Raw genomic sequence first — 23,390 nt, 5'->3', positions numbered from 1 at the left:
CAGAGACAGACCACCGCCCAAAAGCTCTCATCCATCACTCATAAAGTTCCAAGGGTCCCCCTCCAGCAACACAAAACAATCCCAGTTGAGACCTCTCACGCGACCAGAGACAGAAAAAGAGGATCTGTACGCGACAAATAATATACCAGGCGACAAGAGCCAGGAACCCAAAAATTCAGCCACAACTCCTGTCATCAGCGCCGACTCAAAGCCCCTCCAAACCCACCCGGTCGAGAACCCCACCATCCTCCGATAGCAATTCACGGCGCCGCCAACCGCGCGAAAACGGGCATCACCTCTCCGACCTCTCCTCCTTGTTTTTTTTCTTTCCTTTCTTTCCTTTGCGCCACCATGACTTCACAACAAACACCACAGTCGCCGGCATCGCCGCGGGGTATGGCCAGCATGTCGCGACCCATTATCCAGTCTATGCCCGACACACGGCAGCAGTCGTTTGAGGAGATCTACGGCCCGCCCGAGAACTTTCTCGAGATCGAGGTAAGATATACATCCATGCACCCCCAAAGCGCAAGCACGCGGTCCCAGAGATTACTTGTCAAACAAGAAAAACGAAAACGAGGCCGAGATTTAGGGAATACATGGGAGGTGTCTATCAGGACATGGCGGTCATGCCACTCAATGCGCCGCGCGAAAAAAAAAAAATTCAAGCATACAAAGGAGGAGAAGAGAAGGAAAAAAAAAACACAATGCTAACAAGACCGCGCTCTTCTTAGGTGCGCAACCCGCGAACCCACGGCATGGGCCGCAACATGTATACGGACTATGAGATCCTCTGCCGGACCAACATCCCCTCGTTCAAGCTGCGGCAATCGACGGTGCGCCGCCGCTACAGCGACTTTGAGTACTTTCGCGACATACTCGAGCGCGAGAGCGCCCGCGTCACCATCCCGCCCCTGCCCGGCAAGGTCTTTACCAACCGCTTCAGCGACGACGTGATTGAGAACCGCCGCCAGGGTCTGGAAAAGTTCCTCAAGATTGTCGTGGGACATCCCCTCTTGCAGACGGGCAGCAAGGTCCTGGCTGCTTTTGTTCAGGGTGAGTTTTCCACACATTTCCCAATATTGAAGAAGGGGTTGGGGGTTTGAGGAGGGAAAACGCCTACTTTCCAGATGACTAACGGTTTTGTATCTCTGTGGATAGACCCAAACTGGGATCGTAACGCTTGGTGACTGCGCTTATTCGACTCATGGTCCACCAGCGGCCGCGCAACACGAAAGCTGCGCAAGAAACCCCCGAGATCGCACTCGCCGGCAGCCCAGCTGAGTGGTATGCAGACCACCAAGGGAGACTGGGAGAGCGTGTCTACTGTATGAGCCAACATGAATGAACAACGACAACAGACAGGTGGTCCTGGTTTGCTATTGACTGGTCAAGATGGGGAAAAGGGGCCTGATAATGATGGATGATGGGTCACGAAACCAAAGAGGGACAGCGATTCTCTCCTAGGCTGTCTTTTGTGCTTTTCGATGCATGGTATTCTCGTGTCCTTTTTGTTTTCCGGCGTCATAGCCATGTTCAATTGAATTTTCTTCTTCTTCTTGCTCTATTGTGTACACAAAATATACACTGCTCGTGAGCTGTCCGCTATGAGTCCAGTCCAGCCTCGGGACTAGCTCGAGCGTGACTTTAGATTGCGTGGAGTGTAGAGATGCACTATATACCCCCATCGCGTGTCATACTCCTACATAAGACCGAAGGGAGAGCTGTACTGCAATATGCTCACTCCCAAGAAATGATGCCTGGTCCCCTTGAATGTGATTCTTTTTTGCTGCTGCCGTTGACCCCTCAAAACGCCGTTGTATGCCAAGATTAGAAGTTGAGTAGTTTCATGACCATCCGTGTCGTCCCCCCCGTCTCTTTTTATCTATTGCCATGCGCCTGTGTTGATACAAATGTAGTTTTGTTGTAGTACAAAATGGGGGAGAGAGACGGGAGTTTATATGCTGAGAAGAAACAAATGTCCCCAAGGAAACGCTAAACGAGATCGGCCTCTCGATGCGTAAAGGGAATGTGCTTGCTGTTTGGGTGGAAAAGTCGAGATATAGTACAGGGAGGAATGCCGTGTGATCTTTCTTAGCTGATGGAAGAAAATGTCCAATGATGCCAGGATCGACAAAATGTGTTTGGTAGATAGTGGTTGTCATCGATCGATTCCAAGACACTTAGGCCTTTGTGTTGAAAAGCTTTAGGATGCCCTCGTACATGCCAAACATGATGGCGGCCGAGGGAATGGTTCTCATGAGGTGAGGAGTCAGGCCACCGTACAGGCCAATGAAGCCCTCTTCCTTCCAGACCAACTTGAAGCAGTGGACGAGGCCAGAGTACTTTGGCTTGCCGTCGGCCATTGGTGCTTGTCTTAATCGTGTTCTTGCGACCTATTTTTAAGAAATGCCATGTCAGCCATACTGCTCCATTCTAACTTCAGCCACAAAGGGACATGACGAAACTCACCTCATGGGGATATGTCAAAACCGAAGCCAATCCCTTGGCGGCACCAGCTCCCATAAAGTTGCCCGTCCACGCGACCGTGTGATCCCACCACGTCCTCTCGCGACCACTCTGGACCAGCCTCTCCTCGCGTAGCTTGAGCTTGGACTTGATCTCCTCGTACAGTACCCACTGCAGCGTACTCTCAGAGACACCAAGGTAGCTGGCACTGAGGCCCTTGAAGAAGCCCGTAGGTCCTTCATTGCGCATGACCTGACGGATACAGTCCCAGCTGTTGCGATAGCGGCGGGTCGAGACATCGCCGCGGCGCTCGGCGTTATTCTTGTCGAGCTGCAACCGCGTCTTGACCAGCCAGATGGGGTTGGTCGCCGTGCCCGTCACGATGCCCGCCGTCACGGCGCTCGTCAAGTGCACCACGGGGTTGGTGGCGTCGAGGCCCGTCCACGCCGAGTAGGCCCGCTTGCCCGTGCCGTAGACGTAAAAGTTGATGGCGCGCGCCGGTACCACGCCCACTAGATTCGGTCCCAGGCCCTTGAAGAGCGCCCGCGTGCCCTCGAGCCGGTGCACGTCGCGCAGGATCTGCACCGTCTCAGCCGTGTGGTAGGTGATGGAGCGCAAGGGTCCGAGCCGTTGGTGGCCCAGGGCCTCGCGCGTGGCGCGCAGCTGCGCCTGGTAAAAATCGGATTGGAGACGAGTCTTGAGAACGTCGAGAGGGGCGGTCAGGACGGCTGCCGTTGTGCCTCCGATGCTGTTGGTGACCCGAATGGTTAGCACTGGCTGTCTTGAATGCGACCAATAATCAATGGATTCTCAAAGGGGATTGGATATCCAAGCAAGGGAATAAAACTCAGCACATACCCTCCTGCTACCAAGTGTGGCCATGATTTTGCGAATGGTGATGCCTTGGCTGTCGGCGCTGGCATGACAGCACCAAGCTCGCGGGATTGTGGCAATGGGTCTTGCTTCGATGCTATCGAGAGACCTTCGCGGTGCTCATTGGAGGACGCCATCTTGAGAACTTCTGGGGGGACTGAACCGTCCAGACCAGCCAGATAAGTCGCAGTCGCAAGACAAGGTGTTTATCAAAGCTCGGTGTTTGTTGTCTTATCTGCAGCCCATACGTGTATGTCGCAGTGAAGGGCTTGGTCGGGTATCTTGTGTCTTGTGAGAAGGGCTTCTTTCTTGCGGTGCGGGTCTAGCAATAAATAAAAAAAGACTGTTGTGCGTCTCAGTAGTCGGCGACCGGTGAAAATCGAATGGAAATGGCAATCTCGAGCTCGATGATTAGTATTCGCAAGAAGAATCTAGGGGTCCTCCATTCGATGGTTGAGAAGCCAGCCAGTATCGAAACTTTTTTTTTCTTCAATGACCCGGCGCGCCGCTATGATGGCATGGGTCCGCGTCGACTGACTTGGCTGGCAGCTGCGTGTGTGCCAATTAACGAATTTAATGTGGGGCCGTGTCCGGGACGGGAGCCAAGCAGCCAAATCCGGCTTTGTGCATAAACATCTTGTGCAATTTTTTGTGAATAACCTCATCAATTTCTCCATGGAATAGATCTGTGCTTCTTCTTCCCGTGATGAATCATATGCTAATTTCACCATGGTGTTTTTTTTTTTTTGTTTTTTTTTTTTTTTCGTCTTTGTTATTTATTACTCTGGCGCTACCAGTACTCTTGTAACTTGATTTATTTAGTAGTGACTGCAATTATCCATTTCCAATCCACATTCAAAGAACAATTGGAAATAGATTATAGGGAAAGAGCAAGAAAATCCCCAAGACATTGAAATGTGATGGGATCGCGCAATGTCGACCAAACAACAGACATTACTGAATTGTTTCACGACCCATCATCATATGGCTAATGAAGCAGTTTGCTGTGATAGCTTCAGGATCTTTAAATTATAACCCCTGGCCAGTCACCGGGCCTTTGGCTTCTACTCCAGCTGCCTTCTTGTTGCTGGATACCATTTGATTTCCATTCAATGGTGAGTTGAAAGCCTATCCACCATACCAGCAGTTCGTCTATCGATCATCTTACTGATGACTTCGAATACCCGACTTGTGAGTGTGCCAACTCAAATGCTGTTGCTCTGAGAACACTCATGGTAGTAAAGAGGGGTATCAATGCCTTTAGCTGGCCAACGCTATGGAAACTCAGAAAATGAATTCAATATATCGCCTAGCAGATTGATATGTTCCACAAAGTTAGTGACATTGCGCCCTGAGGCCACGCGAACAATATTGTAAGGCGGCACTGACAGCATCAACGAGCGAGAGAGAGAGATGTTGCAGACCCAGGAAAACGTCACTTGCGGCAAAATGTGGCCTTCTACTTTGCTTTGAAATGTCAAAATACCTGCCACGTCATGGAGTGACCTCGAGTTCAACCCGTCCCTTGTATCGCAGTGATGGACACAACGCCTGCATTGAAAGACGTTCCACATATGGTCTCTGAGGATTTTCGATAGCCCATCCTCAGACCCCCAATAGTCGCTCATAACTATGAGGACAGCCCTGCTTAAAAGCTCCCAGTGTTTCTGCCTTGCTGTCGAGCACCTACCAGGAGGCGTGGGTATAGCGTCTACTTCAGCGGCCGCCTCACATCATGATTCTGGACGAGATGATATCAGATCATCAAGATACCGAGGCGCCATACATGTGAAAACCACAGACTCAGATCAACAGACCGTATTTGGATGTTTTTAAAGTACAGAGTGTGTTCTCGCCCGTTGTCCATGTTCTAGCCCCCGTCGATAGTTGACTGCCGCCGCTTCGTTCAGGTGCTCCTGAGAACAGGGATCCGGGGAGAAACGACAAGAAAAACATTCCAAATGGTGATCACATTTGACACGGCGGCAAGAACAACTCCATAGGCATCTGCAGGTTTTCACATTTTTGCATTGTATAGAAAAGTCAATATTCGTGAGCTCCTCTGCCAATTGGTTCGGCAGTGGTGACTAGGCACAGCCAAGGTAAGGCAAGTAAAAGCACAGCACGCAGATCTTCAGAGGTGCTTTTCGCCCATGTGACTATTTCAGCAGGGAGGTAAAAATGTGATATGAATGGCTTTGCCTCACCGTACTTCCCTTGGGCGATGGTCCAAAAAAGCCCGTGATGACGATGATGGGAGATCTACCTTACTCATCTTGGCCGTGAAAGAGGAGCAAAAGAAGAGAGACAGTGTAGTTTAGAATACTTGGCGGAGCATCCCCTCCCTCTCAAACGAAAACGACAGGCAAACGGCGCTCCGCTCGCTCATGCTCTCGGCCTCTTTTGACCATCAGCTTACTGTTGTGTCTCGAAATACTGTCCAGTCCCCCCTCCTCGATATACCTACGCATCTTTCTGCGCGCTCAGACCCCCCCTGGGAGGCCCTTTGGGGGATTGTACCTTCTCGGGATCTGCCTTCTGGTTTGCGGATGGACTGGGTAGTCAGTAGTAGTGCTGCCAAGGTTACATGCAGTCATTGGGCCTCTCTCTCTCTTTCTCTTTCTAATGTTTCGAATGCGACTAGCTGCAGCCATCGCGAAACCAAGAAACTTACGCAGCTGTTGTTCTTTTTTGCGGACTTGTCCGTGTCTCGGCGCTGAAAGGGCACTTCAAATCATGGGAGTGCGGCGAGAGGGGAAGAGATCTTGCCCACCTTGAGATGACTTCGGCCGGACTCACTCTCTGCCTTGACCTCACCTGTGACAAAATAGACATTCTCAAACTACTTGCTGCTACCCGTAGTTGCTACGTACATAATAGTCCAAGGTTTCGGTACTCGCGTCTCCCCCCCATTGCCTAAACCCTGACATTGACTAGCCGAGGGAGTGCCAGTTATTTTGTGGAACAGTGACAAAGCAAATAAAGCGCAGCCTGGGTGGGCGTAGTGGAAGGAGATCAAAAAGGATCCAAGTGGCCTTGCCGTTGCCTAACTAGAGGGCCTATGCAGTCTACAGCGGCCCTTGGGAGACAAGACAAGTGGCAGGGCCTCTACTAGAGGTGTAAGGGTCAAGGCGAATGAATCCTTACACCTGGAAGATGACAGTCCGCTTCGCCCAATTGTCAAACTTCTCCCGCTACGCACATTCTAGACTAATGTAACCCAACAAGTTGCGGGGGGGAGGGACTTGTCTTTCTCTCTCAGGGGCTGTCATCCTGCCATGGGGTCCTAGGAGGGGGTTTCAATACTGCAGGGCAATACAAAAGGAGAAAGAATCCAAATCAACAATCTGCAAGCGAGCAGATAAGCGGATTGTTGAATAGGCAGAAACCGTGCCCTTTGGTGTCATCATCTTGGGACAAACTGGATCATCGCCTACAGGTCGAGCGCTCAATCAGAAGCAAACCTTCTAATTTCCAAATCAATGCTGGGAACAGACTACACAGTATACTATGTAGACTGTGAGTGGGACTTTGGAACCAGGTCATTGATATCTCGCCGAAACCTTAAAAAAAAAAAGAGAGAGAGATATACTTGTAGTGTTATTGTTTTTCGTACCTTGTCCGTAGCGCCATCACATAACATGGGGGTCACGAGTCAAAAAGTGCTACCACGTCCCGTTTACACGTATCATCTTTCATGTTCCATCATGCCCAACAATTAACTTTGTACAAGGCAGCCCGGCTGGGTCACGTCTACAATAGTTCCAACGTGGGTGGCTGACCTCAGCATAGTACTAAGACGCACATCCTGCATGTCGCCTGCCCAGACAAGAACGAAAACGGGCCAAACAAAGTGGGCTGCGGTGAAGCAAAAAAGAGAAAACAAAAGAGAGCTGCCCATTCAGCCTACTTGACTCGACCCAGCCCGCCAACAGTGGGCGAACCAATTCTTCGTGTGCTAGGGCTGAAAGATCGACAGCTGTATTCGTGCTTCCGAAGAGGAGGAGGAGGAGCCTTGTCAGAGCGGTCTGGTTGGGTGTCTGCCTTACCAGTACCGTACTTCGTACGTACCTGTCTCATTGCCCTGCCGATGCTGCTGCTGCTCCTTGCTGGCTTGTGTGTGGATAATGATTTTTTATTTGCCTCGCGGTAACGTATGACGAGCAGGGGTGGTTGTAGGCCGCTACTGAATTAACTAGCACAAGATCCATGAACCAGATCACGATCTCTTTACTCTTGCCCAACGCCCGAAGGGTCTGTTCTGTGATCATAGCCTCTCTTGTCTCTTCGGGGGCCTGAATTCCCGTTCAAACTGGATCAATAGTACAATGCACGAAACAATCTCTGACGGGCTCCTGTGGGGATAATACAGAGAGTACTGAACGGGGACATGAAAATCCAAAAATATATATCTTGCTAAGCAGTAAACACCGGCCCCGAGAGAATTCCAGGTCTGTGCCCGCTCTCGGCCGGCCAAAGGAGGCCTTAGGGGGGCGCTCACCTTGCTGATTATAGAATGGATTGTGGCAAGTCCAACGTTTTAGACAGAGAAAGAAGGGAGAGAGAGGGAGAAGGGGGAAAGGGGAATTGTTGGCGGCATACTGTGTACACATTTCGACGTTGGAACTAAGAGGTAAAATCGCCCATCCAGTGGATTCTCAAGTGCTTTGTCAAGGACAAAATCGCCTGATACTTACGTTTCCTAGCCCAGTTGCCCAGCCTACCTAATCAGCCTGGAGCACTGGACTAGAAAGTCTAGGGAGGGACGAATCTCATTATAGTTGCTTGAGAAATCGGATCGGATTTAGAAAATGCGGAGTAATATTATTATCTAGCGTCAAAGTGGCAATATTCAATACCCAGATGTGGTTTGGAAATGAGTGCTTGTCGTGACTATAATAGAGACTGAAGTAGCAGAGGCAGGTCATGGCCATAGGGAACGGGGATAGGCGCATTTCAATGCTGTAACATGATGATTTCATCCTTTCGGAGAACCCCAAGTAGAAAGACTTGTAACAAATGCCCCATCGCCATCTTACGGAGCAATCCGGGTTTAAGAGAAAACGCAACGACATGTGGATGTAGTCGAACAAAGATACAAGACATGCGTACTCACAGAGCTCGTGATATCAAGTCACGAGTCATTGGTATACCCGCATTCTGCGGCAAGCAAAAGACTTGGAGGGTCAATCCGGGCAGTCCAAGCGAATGAGAGTAGATTGGTTTCATGATGATCGACTTTGTTCGCTCCGTGCCGAACGGCCATGTCCCTGCGCACTTGACCAATCTCTGTATTCTTTTTTTTTTTTTTTTTTTTTTTACCTGCAATCGAGAGAGACAAAATGAAAAAGAGTACGTACCTCTTGTATATACCATTGAAGAAGAAGAAGAAGAGAAATTTTATTGGAACTAGCCACAGCCGATGAGAGCTAAACATGGCCTTGATGGCCGTGCCCTCAGGTAGCTCAACCGGGGGGGTCAAAGACAGACACGATCAGCCTTTTTTCTTCGCCTCGGAAACATCAAGTACAAGAAACTACGCACGCACAGTTGTTGAATCCGAGGTGCAAGAAGGAAATAGGATAAGCGTCGTCTGCAGTTCGTGCGCCGCCCACAACGGACACCATACCATTTTCTATACAGAGACGCGAGTTTTTGTGGTTATGTGGTCTCTCTCTCTCTCTTCCCCCCTTGGTGACTTACTTGGTTCCCCTCCCCCATTTTGAAGCCCCGAAGTCTTGCATGAAGAATAAATGGAGACGGGAATTACTAGGACCAAAGAAAAATGATCAGCGCCTAATTGCTTCTCTGCATTAAAACAAGATTTTTGCGGCGTTTCTCTAATCCTTCTAGAACGACTGGCAAGAAAAAAAAAAGATGAACCTCCCCCCTCACCTCCTTCCCCTTCCCCTATGTACCATATAGGCGCTCCTATGGAGAAGAGGAAAGAGATAGAGAAGGGGAAAAAAACAAGTGTAGTTCATCATTCGACTCTTTGCATTAGGTTCGCGTTGGCGTATGTTGGAATGTCCAACGGTTGCTTGGCGCGAGTAGAAAATAGCGACTATAGCGTGTCACGGACGTGGTAACGTGACCGCCGTTTTCATTAGAGATTTCGGGGGGCCTCGCACCAACGGCAGATTTGACCTTTTTTTTTTTCCCTCCTTCTCTTTTCTTGACTATGTACTCACTCTTGGGTCAAAGGGGCGCTTCTACTTTCCCATACCTACTAGATGGTACTGCTTACACTACTTACTTACACCGGTGTTTTGATGACAGGAACCAAAAATCTCGATCGGCTCGAAAGCCGATGGGCCCGACGTGCTACTACACTAATCTGTACTATAGTCCTAGGAGTATGGGAAGGACGGGGAGTCGACACAGAGAGAGAGAGAGAGAGTACAAGGTACCACCCAAACCCAATAAGCCTCTGTTTTTCTCGGGGTCCCCTCGGGATCGATGACCGCTACGCTGGATGCATACATCCATGTCACCAATCTCTTTTGCTTTTCCGAATCGTTCACCTTATTACCTAGTACAAGTTTTATCCGCGCGGCTGTCAAAGCGGATGATCATCATATCACCAAGAGCCCAGACATGGATGCCGCCACAAAACGGCTTCCTATAGAAGCTAATGTCATGCATACTGCAATAAAGAAGGGACCCCTTTCGGTATTTGCAAATTCTATTTCTCTGGCCATGTGCGCATCTGTGTCCTCTTTTAAGGCTGAGTGACAGTGGAAATACCGAGGCCATTGTCAGATTTTCACAGACTATTGATCTACGTGCTACCAAACAAAACCCCCCTCTGTGGCCCTGTGGGCTTACCATCATCATCATTGTTTGGTTTACCTGATACCAGATAGTGACTACATGGCGAGGGCTCCGGCATCTTCAGAATTGAGGGATCAGATGTTTGATCCTTTCGGGCGCTTCTACTGCGTAGGCGGGTGCTTGTGAGAGTAGTGTCCGTTCCTGGCGGCTTTGCTGACTCGTCTTCCCTTTGCTACAGGATACCAACATTCCAAAATTAAATTAAAAAAAAAAAATAGAGAAATCTCTGATTTCTGTTTATAAAGTTCGTCTAGAAGAAAAGTGGCCCAACCTTAGTCGTTTCCGTGTGCGAGTGCCGACCGCTAGTGAGCTCGCTTCCGTAAGAGCGCCATTGGACGTTGGAAAGTTAGGATGAAAATCGGTCGATGTTAGTACTGGGACTTGGACGAGGAGAAAAAGAGGGCACACGACTTAGCGACAGCCGATCCCCTATTTTCGCTTGGCTGTCGATGGGAATTTTGAATAGTAGTAATAGTAGTACTAGATAAGTTTTAAGGACCCTTGGTACATACGAACATGCATGCCGTCTGTCTACACGTACAAGGTTGGTTGGTTGGTAGGTTGCATACCTAATAAACACTCACTCACTCACTCACTCACCATTGAGCTTCTAGCGCTTCCATGTACGATAAACTTTTCGCCTACATCCCGTCCTAATCAGCACAAATTAGTGATTCATTACCTTTTAACTTGTTTTGTGATCACTTTGCGATCATCGCCATCATCAGCCCAGAATGCCTTGATCAGCAAAACAAGCCAATATCGCCAAGGCCTGTAACCGGCGACGGCTTGCCAACGAACGCTCGGATTTGGGTGTTGATGGCCATTGTTGCCTGTGTGTAGGTACTCGAGGTACTGTCTAGTAAACGTAAGAATAAACAGGGGGACGTCCCTAGTGTTTTCGCTTCGGTTGCCAAAAGACATCCATGTCTTGCATGCCGCCCATACACAGTAGATCGACGGTCCACGAACGCTGGACGCCGGGCCTGCGACATTTTCTTCCTCATTTCCATGTGACAGCTAAGGCCGACATTGCCGCTTATGCAGGATAGACATGGTGCAATATCTCTGAGAACCACAAAACTCCTCCTTTGGAAATGAAAGAAATGGTTGGTTTGACTTGTCCTCGTCTTCCTTGCATCACACCAGCTGTATGATCGGTGGAACTAATAAGCAACCGATTTTGTTGTAAATGTAATCACCGAATATTGTAGCGCTTTGGCTGTTAGGTTTTCGATGCAAGTCCAACAACGTACGTTCCGACCACCACTACTACTACTGCGCAGCCCGTCCTGTTCCGTCGAGTCGAGATCAGGCAGGCATTGGAGCGCTTGTGCATTGCAGCTCGGATCGAAGTCCCCCGCAAGCATGCCCTAGGAACTGGCCTGAAGACCAAGCCTGAAGACTGAAAGTTAAAAGCCTGGCTGTCAAAAGTGAAACGTCCCATACCTAGTGTAGAGCCTGTAGGCACCTGTTTCCAGTTTCGACCCGTAATATCCCCCCGGGGGAGAGATCCGGTACGGAGGAGGGAAGGGGAGGGGAAGAAAAAAATATAGTACCTGGTAACGCCAACCAATAAGCCGTAGATCATATAACTCCAGCTGTACACAAGCAAAGGGTGCAGTCTGATGAGTCATAGCGTTACGAGTATTCAACTTGACACGCGGCCGCAACGTACTGCAGTTTGTAGCTTTCAAATTTTTTCTTTTCTTTTTTCCCCTTCCTCTCCTCCCGTGTGCGGTCCGGGGCATTGGCCAGGTCATTAGTGCATGGTGTGTATGTATGTGATATAGAAGTGAGTCGTCGTCCCCTGGTCAAGACCAGGTTGCGATTGGACCCAACAGAAGCGTTTGGCAGCCTCGGTACTGGTTTTCGAGACATTCCACTTTCGAAACTCTAGCTCATGCTCATGAGCGATGAGATAACAACAAAAAGAGTCTGTTTTGTCTGTTCGGCCGAGTGGGAGGGAGATGCCCGAGACAGCATTATCCGTTCCCAAGCTGCTAGCATGTTTCTATCCGGGACTAATGCAGTGGGCGATCACCGCGTTATGAAAACTGGTGCACTGGGCAAGCCTGGGGGGGCATACAGGTCAGCATAATCTTTCGTCACTCCTCCTCACGAGCCCACACCGTACCAACCATGTATGACCGAACCCACCTGCATGTAAGTACGGTAGGTACTGTAGCTCGCGTACATGTTCGCTACGTCAGAAAAACCCGGTCACACATAGCAAGGTCTTTAGCTGGCTTGTCTGTCTGGTGGTAGGACTGTAGTAGTAATCCATCGAGCAGCCTAGACCCCTAGCCTTGGGCGACGATTTGTGGACACGATGCCGAGGATTTTCGGTTGATTGCCGAAAGTTCTAGTCAGGTCATAATAGTGCAGTGCCTCAGTTGAAGAGAGAGGGAGAAAAAAAAAACAGGCACCATATGCGGCGACTAGCGAACGCCAGTGCCCGACTAGCCGAGCCCTTTGACGCCGCCAGACTCCGTGCGTCCTTGATCAGAGGCCATAGTACCTAGGCATACGGACACTGACACTAGGACTAGCTCGTATCTTCAATGCACCTCTAGTTGTTGCCCAATTAGGATCGTTATCCCGGCCCAGTTGAATGGGCTCACGATATCACCCCCAAATTTGAAGTAGCAGTCGATCGCCACGTTCATAGGTCGGCTAATAAGGCAGGCGTCGGATCAAGCGAGGGTGAAGAAAAACCCCCATGATTATGAGCCTTCGGAAGTGAGCTGGTAAAGGCACGAGATTGGTGTCCCAAACGAACCCGAACCAAACCAACCATACATGCTCAGCTTGCTTGTCCTTTACCGAAGTCGTAGGAAGAGCGGGACCAGTGCCACACTTTCCTGGGTTGCTTGCGAGGCACCCACAATGATCTTGCGAAACGGACAATTTGCTGCTCGGCTCGACAAGGAATACTATGGTGTACACGGGTCCTTCCAAAGGCTGTCTGGCTTGCTTAAAGCGACGGGTAAAGGTGTGTATACAGCTCTCAACATATACCCGTGTCCAGAACGCTGAAGCCGACTTGGAATAGTGCGATGAAGGGAAACCTCACTGTCAGAGATGCAAAAAGGGCGGTAGAGAGTGTCCGGGGTACCGGGATCCAGCGCGAATCAAGATTCGTGACATGACAGCAACGACTATAAACCGGTTCGAGTACGAAAGGACAATACCCAAATCGACCGACTTTGAGTTCTTTGATCAGAATTACCCCCCATCGGTGCTGACGTTACGCACCAATGTGAACGGGGACGTTTCTCGGTCGTGGGATTTGCCTTTTCGTGCAGATGGCGAGGAGCAACCAGACCATGCAAATAGTTCGTCTGGACAAATTGGCAACCCTGCAGCTCTAGGGGCGACATGGAATGGCTCCTTGATCAACCATTTTGATGCGACGGCAACTATTCGAGCACCTCCGAGGACTCCGGCTGAGCAACAGGCGTTTGCATACCTCATCAACTGTTACTTGGATGTCCCGCCGCAAAGTTTGGATCCCGGGTACCTAGATGTTCTAAACTTAGTTATCCGGCGTCAGAACAGAGGAAACTGTCTTGAAACATGCCTTTCTACGTTGGCCCTCGCCGCCTTTTCTAGGCGGCCGGCTTCTAGATCAGCTACGGTCGACACGCAAGCCTCTTATTCGGTCGCTCTCCAGGCGGTCAACGGCTCCATCGGAAATCCCAAATCGATATACGACGACGAACTTTTGGCCTCGGTAATTGTGTTGGCACTAGTAGAGGTAAGAAGGATCCAAGAATAATCTGTGCTGCTCCGAGCGTGACTGACGACGGATACGCAGTGCCTGATTGGAGACAACGTCAATGGCTATTACAATCATTTATACGGCGCAATGACAATTCTGAAGTCCAGAGGTCAAAGGAAATTCCACGACGACTTGGGTGCAGAGCTTTTCATGTTGCTTCGACACGAGTTGGTGAGTTGTTTTCAAGCATCCTACGGGATGGAAACGATCTCGTAATTATCTGTGGCTAAAATTGTGAACTGCAGTTTAGATCCTCTGCGATACGATTTCTCGAGCCGCAAGGTCAATACCCCTACGATTGGGCAATGTCAGTCATGGAAATAGTCGACGATCCCTCCGTCGAAAGGGCGCAGGCGGCGACACTCGGCAGTCGGCAAAACCGCCTCATTTCTTATATTCACAAAATGTTTGATGAATACCTGGTCGCAACCATGTCCTCAAGCCCGGTACACTCCCTTCTAACGGTCCCGAGCGTTTTTGCATCTGACCCCGTCGTGGACAACTTGGTCGACAGTGATCCGAACTTGGCAAGTACCATTAAGGAGTATCTCCAAATGGCATCAAACGCCTTCTCAGTCACCGAGATATCGGGCCACTCCATTGAAGACTTCTACCCGCAGCCGTGCGATGTGCAGCCTGTTTCGAATAACGAAATAGTCTGGCCTGGTCAATTCCAAGGATATACATGGAAAAGCAGAGAATACGCCAATCTCGGATTATGCCTGGTGGGAACGCGTCTGTTCGGATATAATGTGGCCGCTAAAGTTTTCGAAAAAGCGAGACTCAAAGATCCCTCAATCGATACGACAGAATTCGAGGTTATCGCACAAAAAGCGCGAGAGGCAATCGAGATCATCGTGGGTAGTGGGCCTTATATCTGCAGCCCGCAAGATATCGACGGAGTTGGGTCCAATGATTACATGTGGTTGCACCAATGTCCCCCTTTCCTAGTTGCCATGGAATCTCCATTTGCAACCGCCGAACAGCGCAGGATCATCGAACCGATTTTTCAGTACACATTCGAGGTCAAAGGCATCAGAATGGCGGGGGCTGTGCTCAATCAATACCGACAGTTTCAGAGGGAATCCGCCGCGAACCACACCTGAGTCTCGAACCATCGAAACGAGCTCGTCTAGGGTAAACGACAATGCTCCTGCGCTCGAGGGCGAGCTGAACAAAGATGACACATGCCGACCTGTTGTGACTACATTTGCTCGACAGATCTCGAATGGTGAGATAGCATGAGCATTACAACATACCTCAATGATGGTAGTATACTGCTACCTAGACAGTCAGCTAGCGCATTCTCAGCCGCAGAGCCGGAGAAAGGCGATATTCCACGAGCGGAAGCGGGATGAGAACAATAGCCAAAGAGAGGTGATGTTGGCAGGCTAGCCCACGGTCCGGCGACAGCTAAAGGTGGTGGAGAAAAGCGGCTTGATGCAACTTTGCTTCGACGTCCAGGCACCAGAAGAGCCGCACATGCCTTTTCCCTTGCTCAGAAACGTCTCCCTGTGATCTCCGATGGTCGTCTGCCACGTTTTTGGGCCGTAGATACAACGATCAGGGGGTTTGACCAGAAGTTAAATATTGCCAGTGCCCTCTCCAGGACCGAGAAACAATCAAAGACCCGGAGATGTTGATTCTCGCAGGAGGCATGGCATTAAATAGCCAGGAAAATGTTGCTAGGAAGTCGATGCTTGAACATAGATCGCTCGCAAAGATGCTCAGAAATCCTGGATACCAGTCTCGCCTTGAAGTTGTTTTCTGTCCGTCGTGAATTCGTCTTTCCCGTCGCTTGCCCAGCCAGGTGCCTCGTCATTGAACCAAGCCTCTTCCTCGTCACGTCTTTCCAACACATCGAGAGAGTCGTCTGCATCCACGGTGTCGTAGTCAAAGTCTTCATCTTGGCCAGAGGTGAAACGCTCTCTCAGGAAGCTGTTCCATCGCTCGCGCCCTTCCTCCTTGGTCTCTGGCTCGGCTGTGGGCGTCCTCAGACCTAGGCTGAAGGAATCTGAGGGTGTGTGAGACGATTCGTTTCGCTCTCCATTCCCTTCGGCTGCGAGCTGCGATAATTTTGCCTCCCCGCGCAGTAAATCAACCTCGAGAACTCTGGAGTACCCCTTCGTTTTGCCTTCCTTCTCCCGCTCTTGTGCCGTTTGGAAGCGACGGATCAGCTTGTCATAGAGGATTGGATCTTTGTTTGATGAGCGAGGGAAGTTCGTGGAACCAGAGGGAACAGACAAGAAGACACAGCATGAAGGAAGAAGGGGGAAAATTGTCAAATGACTAGATCCCGTCGGATGGATCTCACCCACTTACCGGCTAGCTCGTGCTCCAAAGAGTCGAAGTAGGACGGATGTCGTTCTAAAAACTCTTGCCGCCGGTTTGTCTTCCGAACCTGGGCCGCTTGAGCGGGACTCCGGGGAGCGCGTGGACGAGGCTTGGAGAAGGACTCATCAACCTGCGAGGTGATAGATGGCGGCGACGCATCCGTTGCAGCTCGAGCTTCAGTCATTTTGTGGTTGGTACAAGCTCTCTCATGACCTTCTCTTATTTTTCAAGGGTCCTGAGTGCCATTGCCGAATCTTGAGCATGACGTGCAGGAAGGCGCTCGGCGTTAAGATGCCCCACAGTTGCCGCCAGCCGTCGGATCTGCCAACCCGATCATCGGCACCAAAGTCCCGGCTGCTAAAATGTTGATCGCATATTCAGTGTCGTTGGAGCTGCAGACATTATATAATAAATTCTATAGCGGTCCAAGACAGACAGAGAAGAATGATCCGGAAGGTTCTTGACTCAGTATTTGCTGAGGCAAGCATGACAAGCACTGGACGATATTTCTTCATCGTCAAAGTATAACCTAACGATTAGGTAGGACGCCATGACCGCCATATTTCTCCAAGTGTAACAAACGCATAAAAATAGTGCAATGAAACTGAAGATGCTACTGTATTAGCGCCATAGAGATCATATACTATATCTTATACTATAGAATGTAGAATACATTTATAATATATGGATATAAAACGACAACGTGTTTCAACGACTTTTCAAAAAATTATGAGACCCTCATTATCGGAGCACCTGGTGCCAACTGTTGACGATGTGGCTGCTTACTGTCGCCGACCAGACACATAGGTACGTTTGAGTACCCAGTAGCAGGTAATCATGGCCAGATTGTGCACAATTACCCTTTTCCGCAACACCGACCCCCGATATTTGATAGAGTTTCTCCGTATCCATCAAACACCTCGAATATTTTATTCTCATAGAGCACTACCCTTACTCTACTATTTCCAAATGACACCAATTTAGAATATTTCACTTACCCCGCTATCAGGATCGTACATTTAATTTACCGCAGGAAGTCTCGCTGGCATGAGGAACGTGGCAGTCAGATATCAGCAAATCCCATTCTTCGTGCCATGCTGAGTGACCATAAATAATCACATATTACACAAAGGAATTGCCAGTCAAATAAAGACACAAGTTCCAAGGCCTATAGGATTCTCTCGGGAGGATATATACAAGCACAATGGGCAAACTGTACGCCATAGGTGACATACATCTCGGGCACCCCTTCAACACCGAGGCCTGGAAGCTGCTTGATGATCACCCCGATGACGGCCTGATCTTATGCGGCGACGTGGGCGAGAGTGCAGCGCACCTGGAGCTGGCCTTTACCGCCGCTGTGCGCAAATTCAAGCAAGTCTGGTGGTGTCCCGGAAACCATGAGCTCTACACCATGGCGCTCAAGACGACGCTGCGGGGCGAGGAAAAGTACGCCGAGTGCGTCGAGATTGCGCGCAACTATGGCGTCTGGACCCCCGAGGACGACTTTGTCGAGTGGCGCGGTGGCGGCAGCAGCGAGGACGATGCCGCCATTGTCGCCCCCATCTTCACGCTGTACGACTATACCTTTCGGCCCGAGGGCATGGACAAGGATGCCGCGCTCCAGTGGGCCAGCGAGGCGGACACGGTAGCCACGGACGAGTTTCTTTTGCACCCGGATCCCTTCCCGACGCGGGAGGACTGGTGCAATGCTCTCGTGATCAAGACGGAGCGCAAGCTAGAGGAAGCAAATAGTAGGAATCTACCATTGATTATAGTAAGTGTGCTTACACTTCGGCTTGATTTGGTCTATGCTCACCAATGGCAGGTAAATCATTGGCCATTGCGGGAGGATCTCGTGCACATTCCCCGCGTGCCGCGGTTCAAATTGTGGTGTGGGACCAAGAAGACGGAAGACTGGCATAAGCGATTCAATAACACAAAGGTTGTGGTTAGTGGACATTTACATGTCCCTAGGACAGACTGGAAAGATGGCGTTAGATTCGAGGAATGCTCGCTGGGATATCCAAAGCAGTGGGAGTTGCCGAGAAACAACGGCCTCAACATTAACCACTTGTTGCGAGAGATTCTTCCCGGTCCTCCGGCACCAGCTTCGGGAACAGCAGGGCCGGAGTGGCGGCGATACGGCTAATGGCAAGCTCTGGTTGATAAATCTGTTTTTTTATTGTTCTCGGTTGCTCAGACCGAGTTGATGCAATCAGCATGGGTTTCTTCTTCCTCTTTTTGGACTAAATACATGGTTGCCAATGCGCCAAGATAAGGAAAGCAAGAGGGAAGTCTAAACCGTAAGTATCATGAAGCCAACGCCTTGAAATCAACCTACTTCCAAGAGATACAAATGGTATCATGCGTAATAACGTTGTGTAAATGTCTAGCTGTGCCCGCTCAAGCTTGTAATGCATCACCAAGACGATACCCCGTTGCACGAAAATAGTCCTGCATCCTTCCCATCATGATTGGGTTTGGCATGTAGCCAAAAGTCGGGCGCTGGTATGATTTGTAACTCTGCTCTTCTGTGGCAAAGCTCGACCGCCGAGTAGATGGCTCGGAGGAAAATGATGTGAAAACAGACGAGCTGCTTGATGCCGATGATGAGTCTCGAGCATGTCTCCTGTGTTGGTTATAATCTTGGAATGTGGTTTGGATTGGTGACAGTGGGACAGCAGCTTCGGTCTGAACGCATGCATCGACGTATCGACTAATAGGTTCCTTGGGCTTCTCATCGGAAGCCGTCAATGTGCTTGCGCGTTGCGAGGACAACGGTAAAAGTTTATTTTGAGAGTCGCGTCGTCGAGATGACTGCTCCATTAATGCTGTGGCCGTATCTTGAGGGGGATCAATGTTCATTAGAGGCTGTGATCCATTATAGTGCATGCTTGTAGGTCGCCGACGAAACCTGTTTACTCGAATTGCCAAAGGCACCAATGATGCGAGCCGGGGCGTCTCCTCCCGTTTTCTTCCGGCTGCGGAGCTCGCTTCTTCGGGGATGACGCTCGTCCTGCGGTCACTCTCAGAGTAAGCGGACGACGACCCGACGGTTGCCGCTCGGCGCTGTCGTATATTCGCATGCGTTGTATCCGTAGGGTTGATAACCATGGATAATGGCCGGGAGCCAGTGGCGCCGTCGTAAGACTTGAACGTACGAGCCCTTTCAAGAGGCTTGAGGACGTATTCCGCAGTCTTTCGGTCGACCCGGCCATTACAGTCGGAGGCTACAAAGTCGCCGTCGCCTGGCCCAAGGATCACCTGGAGGCTTGCAAAGTCCCTCGCGCTGCCATTCACTGGAAAGAGCCATTCCTGGAGTTCTTGCGGCAATCCATGACCGTCTATTGTCTTTGTCAGCGAAAAAAAAAAAATACAAGTACAAAGACGCCAAAATTACCTTGTCTGTATTGCCCTGATGGCGTTTTCCAGCATATATAGAAACTTCCCCGCGGGCCAAGCGCAGTGACAGACAGCTCTGCAATGCCGTTGGGGTCATCTGGGTTTTGGCTCAACTCCTCGAGTCTTTTGGATAGCATTCTAGTCGTCGTATTGAGAACGGCATGGCGATGTTTGCCTGCTAATGTCCGCGCTCAGTCATCCAGCACTGTCACAATCAAACCAGCAATTGTGCCATGTGAGATATACAGCCGACCAAAATACTTTAGAAAAAAGCAGTTTTGTTTAATCCTCAAGTTGATCATCTATAGACTCAGCTCCGTGGTTGGGATAGCGCAAAGGAAATAATCTTTGGATTGCATAAATCTGAATGTCGCATCTGCGGATCACTGAGACAGTATTGGCAGAGATCAGACGAGTACATGGCCAGCGTGGGCCAACAATAAAGTCTTGTTACACAATAGAGACAACTGTGATCGAGTTTCTCAATTCTGGTCCCATCTGGAGTGTCGTCGTACGAGCAGTCCCGAAACGCAGCGTGGGCATGGATCCTCACTGATAAGGAGGCTCAGGAACAGTTTCAGGAACCTCTCTTCGAGCTCCACAGGAAAGTTACCGATTGGGTGGAATCGTCAGACAACCCTGTTTGGACATGCCAAAGAGCCTCGACAGAAAGCTTATATCAAAAGTCGCTGTTGTCTAGAATGTTGCCTTATCCGGCTGTCTCGGTTGATCAACCTCTAATTCACTCTTACGTGGCCCCCTGCCCACAATCCAAATGAACCGGGGTTGGTTCCTGCTCTTGATTTTTCCCGAGCTCTACTTCAAGGTGGTTTATTTGTTCATCTCTTTTGCCAAGAGAAGGTTGATCCGTTTTAGCATCGGCTCAACAGAGGTTGTGGTTTTCGATTTGTCCACCATGTACTTCTTAATGTTCCCAGGCAGCTATGTCTTAAATAAGTGATACAAAGGATAACACGCATCGATGAAAATGACCATGTTGGGTTACAAGTGATTATTATTTTGTCTGTATATGAGTTGATAACCTCTGTGGTTTTGCCACCTCTGACTGGTCTTGATCTTGCTTCTGCTGCTGCTGCTGCCGCATCATCTCGTCTAGAGTCTTCGCCGAATCCTCTGCAGGTTTTGGTACCTTCTTCTCCCTCCTTGTAAGCTCTACTTCCAAGATTCTCGTAGAGGGAGGAAACTTTGATCTCAAACCGTCGTCATCGCGGTCAAAGTATAGTGCCCATACTCCCGGAGTTTCTTCGACGGCAACGAAGCCTTCCCATCCTTCAAACGTCATGCGCCTGTCCTGGCGGGTGCAATCAAAGGGCCCCGTGAGATTTGGCTGCGCAAAATCCCGAACACCATATTTGAGCTCGTACGTATTCTTGTCGATATATATCCAGTTCAAAATGGGTGCAACGTGTGTAATGGTACTGACCACGCCTTCATGATTTGAATCGGGGTAAGGTAGAAAGTAACCACAGAATGGATGTGACCCCGGAACTGGTTCTTTGTCGTCGGAAAACTCGTCGGGTTCTACTCCCGTCTCTACATACAACTGTGAAGAGAAGTAAATGTCAGTCTCGTGTTCACTAGAAGGGTGTAATATGCGAAACGCAGTGCGATGATTCGGAATTAGCCATACTTTGGACTCCCTCAGAACGACTATCCTATTGTTAATTTCTCGACTTCGTGTCGAAGGCTGCACACATCCAACGATCAAGTTGCACCGCTGTCCTCGGTGCTCTTCTCTGCGATTCTTGGATTGGCTCTGCCGTATTGCTTCCTGAGTCCCAAGCATAGCAGGGCAGGTGGTGATGGCTAGGAGCATGCCAATAACCATGATGGCGTGTTTGTTATCGTCGTGTTTGGCGGGGATTTGTAAATTGTCCTTCAGTAATGGAAAACCAGTGATTCCCCCAAGATCCGTCAATGCTGTGATGTCCAATTGCGACCGAAATAGTAATAAGCTTAGTTGCCCAGATGCAAGGGACCATTCGAACTGCAAGCATGTTATTGCCGTGCCCGTAGTATACTGCTTGGTTCAGCACTATAGCGTCGATCGTTCAGTTCAAATGGGGCCAGAACAAAGGCCGCCAACATCCAATGGGGCCATGATCATGCCATAACCAGAAAGCAAAGTCCCTATCGAACCATAGGGGCTAACTGATACCTTGGGTCCCATCCTGGCCGAATTGCGGAGCGAGACTGTTGAGTGTTTCAACATCGGATGCGGCACGGGCGTGTGGGCAGAGTCCTAGCGTTCAATGCAACTAAAGCCATGCTTGGCTTTGGTGATATACCATGCAGCCAGTGGGGCAGAACGACATCGACAACGAAACAATCCCATACTTGGGAGGATCTTACCAGCGTTTCTCGACTTGGTCTAATCGAAAGATGTCAATATCCGCGAGGCGAATATGGTGACACCAAAGAAGGTTCATTTCTGAAACTATGGGTTCTTGCTCAATTATCGGCACGTAGTAACAACACAGTTGAGCAGTGTTGGTGGGAATGCACATGGACAAGATTGGGTTGATATTGTATAAAAGAAGCAGTCGTCCCAAGTTCAATAAGTCTTACAAAGAGCACAACAGCAACAAAAAAGAAATCAAGCAATACATTGTATCTACGCCAATCCCAACTTGACTCACTTCAAACTACTCTTTAAAAATGGCTACCGTGTAGGTGTAAATCCACTGTTCTTGGTGTGATACCTAGAGCTAACATAGACCATAGTTCCAGCAACCCTCTTAAGAACGACAACGCTTTCAACAGCGACTCAGACTCTGATGGCCAGGCGCGCGGAGGACGTCGAGCCCTGGCTCAGACCGGTCCGTACGGTCAACAGCAACAGCAACAGCAGCACCAGCACCAGCAGGGAATGCCCCAACTACCCTCCACCTCGGGACTATCTGCCCCGGCTGGTCAGTTTCCCTCTTCAACCCTCTTTGTATATTGGCTTCCTACATTTTACTAACACACATTTCAGGCCAGCTGCTTCGGGGTGCGACCGACGACGAGGGAAGAAACACCAAGGCGGCACTGCTCGTCGGCATCAAGCTGGATCTCGAGGCTGAAGTTCACTTGACGGCAAGAGTTCGCGGAGACATTTGCATTGGCTTGTACTAGTTTGTTCTGCTTTTTTCGACTTGAGCGATGCACGGCGCAAATATGGTTATGCTTTAGGAAACGGCCACTAGCCAGATGGGTGGGAATTTCGAGAAGGAAGATTACAGTGCCTTGATGCTACCCCTTCTGCAGGCAGAAGAAAATACCCCCGCGCATCAATAACGAATATGATCACCTTACTCTCTTGCACAATATGTCACGTCTCCATTTGCCTGTCGTGATGCCTTTCAAGGTTTCCATCTAAATGCTGGGTGTTTCCAGTCCAGATCCTCGATCTGCTTCTGACTCAAGCTTCGTAGTTCCGCTTCAACGTCCTTGGTGTCCTTCTTTTTGTTGTCCCGCCTCATCCAAAAATGGAGGACCACGCTCGCAACCAGCCAGGCACTTGAAGTAGCAAAGTTGAGACCATTTCCTATGTGATAATCGGGGGCGTCCGAGGCGACAAATGACCACTTACAAGAAATGAGTCAGCAAGATAGCATGTAGATCATCGTCCAGGTGTACTCAAGTATACTGAGACTTTTCAAGGTAAACCCCGGGGGGGGGGGGGGGG

The 23,390-nt window shown here is 49.8% G+C and overlaps 9 protein-coding genes across 9 annotated transcripts in view; 4 read left to right on the top strand and 5 right to left on the bottom strand.

Moving 5' to 3' along the window:
• Positions 1-351: 351 nt before the first annotated feature.
• PFICI_02917 (Sorting nexin-3) lies at positions 352-1,190 on the top strand (the record flags this gene model as incomplete). Its single annotated transcript, XM_007831498.1, has 3 exons — positions 352-498; positions 735-1,056; positions 1,162-1,190. The coding sequence occupies 3 exons, from the start codon at positions 352-354 to the stop codon at positions 1,188-1,190; spliced, it is 498 nt and encodes a 165-aa protein (XP_007829689.1).
• Positions 1,191-2,183: 993 nt separating this feature from the next.
• PFICI_02916 (uncharacterized protein) lies at positions 2,184-3,479 on the bottom strand (the record flags this gene model as incomplete). Its single annotated transcript, XM_007831497.1, has 3 exons — positions 2,184-2,396; positions 2,473-3,217; positions 3,328-3,479. The coding sequence occupies 3 exons, from the start codon at positions 3,477-3,479 to the stop codon at positions 2,184-2,186; spliced, it is 1,110 nt and encodes a 369-aa protein (XP_007829688.1).
• A 9,845-nt stretch (positions 3,480-13,324) lies between these two features.
• Positions 13,325-15,066, top strand: PFICI_02915 (uncharacterized protein; the record flags this gene model as incomplete). The annotated part of the gene is made up of 3 exons (XM_007831496.1): positions 13,325-13,936; positions 13,997-14,131; positions 14,206-15,066. 3 exons carry the CDS (start codon positions 13,325-13,327, stop codon positions 15,064-15,066), a joined length of 1,608 nt encoding a protein of 535 aa, XP_007829687.1.
• Positions 15,067-15,687: 621 nt separating this feature from the next.
• PFICI_02914 (uncharacterized protein) lies at positions 15,688-16,478 on the bottom strand (the record flags this gene model as incomplete). Its single annotated transcript, XM_007831495.1, has 2 exons — positions 15,688-16,157; positions 16,283-16,478. The coding sequence occupies 2 exons, from the start codon at positions 16,476-16,478 to the stop codon at positions 15,688-15,690; spliced, it is 666 nt and encodes a 221-aa protein (XP_007829686.1).
• A 1,020-nt stretch (positions 16,479-17,498) lies between these two features.
• Positions 17,499-18,446, top strand: PFICI_02913 (uncharacterized protein; the record flags this gene model as incomplete). Its single annotated transcript, XM_007831494.1, has 2 exons — positions 17,499-18,071; positions 18,123-18,446. The coding sequence occupies 2 exons, from the start codon at positions 17,499-17,501 to the stop codon at positions 18,444-18,446; spliced, it is 897 nt and encodes a 298-aa protein (XP_007829685.1).
• Positions 18,447-18,700: 254 nt separating this feature from the next.
• PFICI_02912 (uncharacterized protein) lies at positions 18,701-19,836 on the bottom strand (the record flags this gene model as incomplete). Its single annotated transcript, XM_007831493.1, has 2 exons — positions 18,701-19,641; positions 19,698-19,836. The coding sequence occupies 2 exons, from the start codon at positions 19,834-19,836 to the stop codon at positions 18,701-18,703; spliced, it is 1,080 nt and encodes a 359-aa protein (XP_007829684.1).
• An 878-nt stretch (positions 19,837-20,714) lies between these two features.
• On the bottom strand, positions 20,715-21,548 carry PFICI_02911 (uncharacterized protein; the record flags this gene model as incomplete). Its single annotated transcript, XM_007831492.1, has 2 exons — positions 20,715-21,263; positions 21,351-21,548. The coding sequence occupies 2 exons, from the start codon at positions 21,546-21,548 to the stop codon at positions 20,715-20,717; spliced, it is 747 nt and encodes a 248-aa protein (XP_007829683.1).
• Positions 21,549-22,378: 830 nt separating this feature from the next.
• PFICI_02910 (uncharacterized protein) lies at positions 22,379-22,837 on the top strand (the record flags this gene model as incomplete). The annotated part of the gene is made up of 3 exons (XM_007831491.1): positions 22,379-22,389; positions 22,445-22,632; positions 22,698-22,837. The coding sequence occupies 3 exons, from the start codon at positions 22,379-22,381 to the stop codon at positions 22,835-22,837; spliced, it is 339 nt and encodes a 112-aa protein (XP_007829682.1).
• Positions 22,838-23,064: 227 nt separating this feature from the next.
• PFICI_02909 (uncharacterized protein) overlaps positions 23,065-23,390 on the bottom strand; it is a gene marked incomplete at both ends in the record, with an annotated part of 1,200 nt that continues 874 nt past the window's right edge. Inside the window, one exon of the mRNA XM_007831490.1 lies at positions 23,065-23,289. Within this exon, the coding sequence (XP_007829681.1) occupies positions 23,065-23,289 (225 nt within the window). The remainder of the gene's footprint in view (positions 23,290-23,390) is intronic.

The sequence above is a fragment of the Pestalotiopsis fici genome (assembly GCF_000516985.1).
Source record: "Pestalotiopsis fici W106-1 unplaced genomic scaffold PFICI_Scf_2, whole genome shotgun sequence".
In the NCBI taxonomy this organism is placed as follows: Eukaryota; Fungi; Ascomycota; class Sordariomycetes; order Amphisphaeriales; family Sporocadaceae; genus Pestalotiopsis; species Pestalotiopsis fici.
This window is presented reverse-complemented; position numbering and strand designations above follow the sequence as displayed.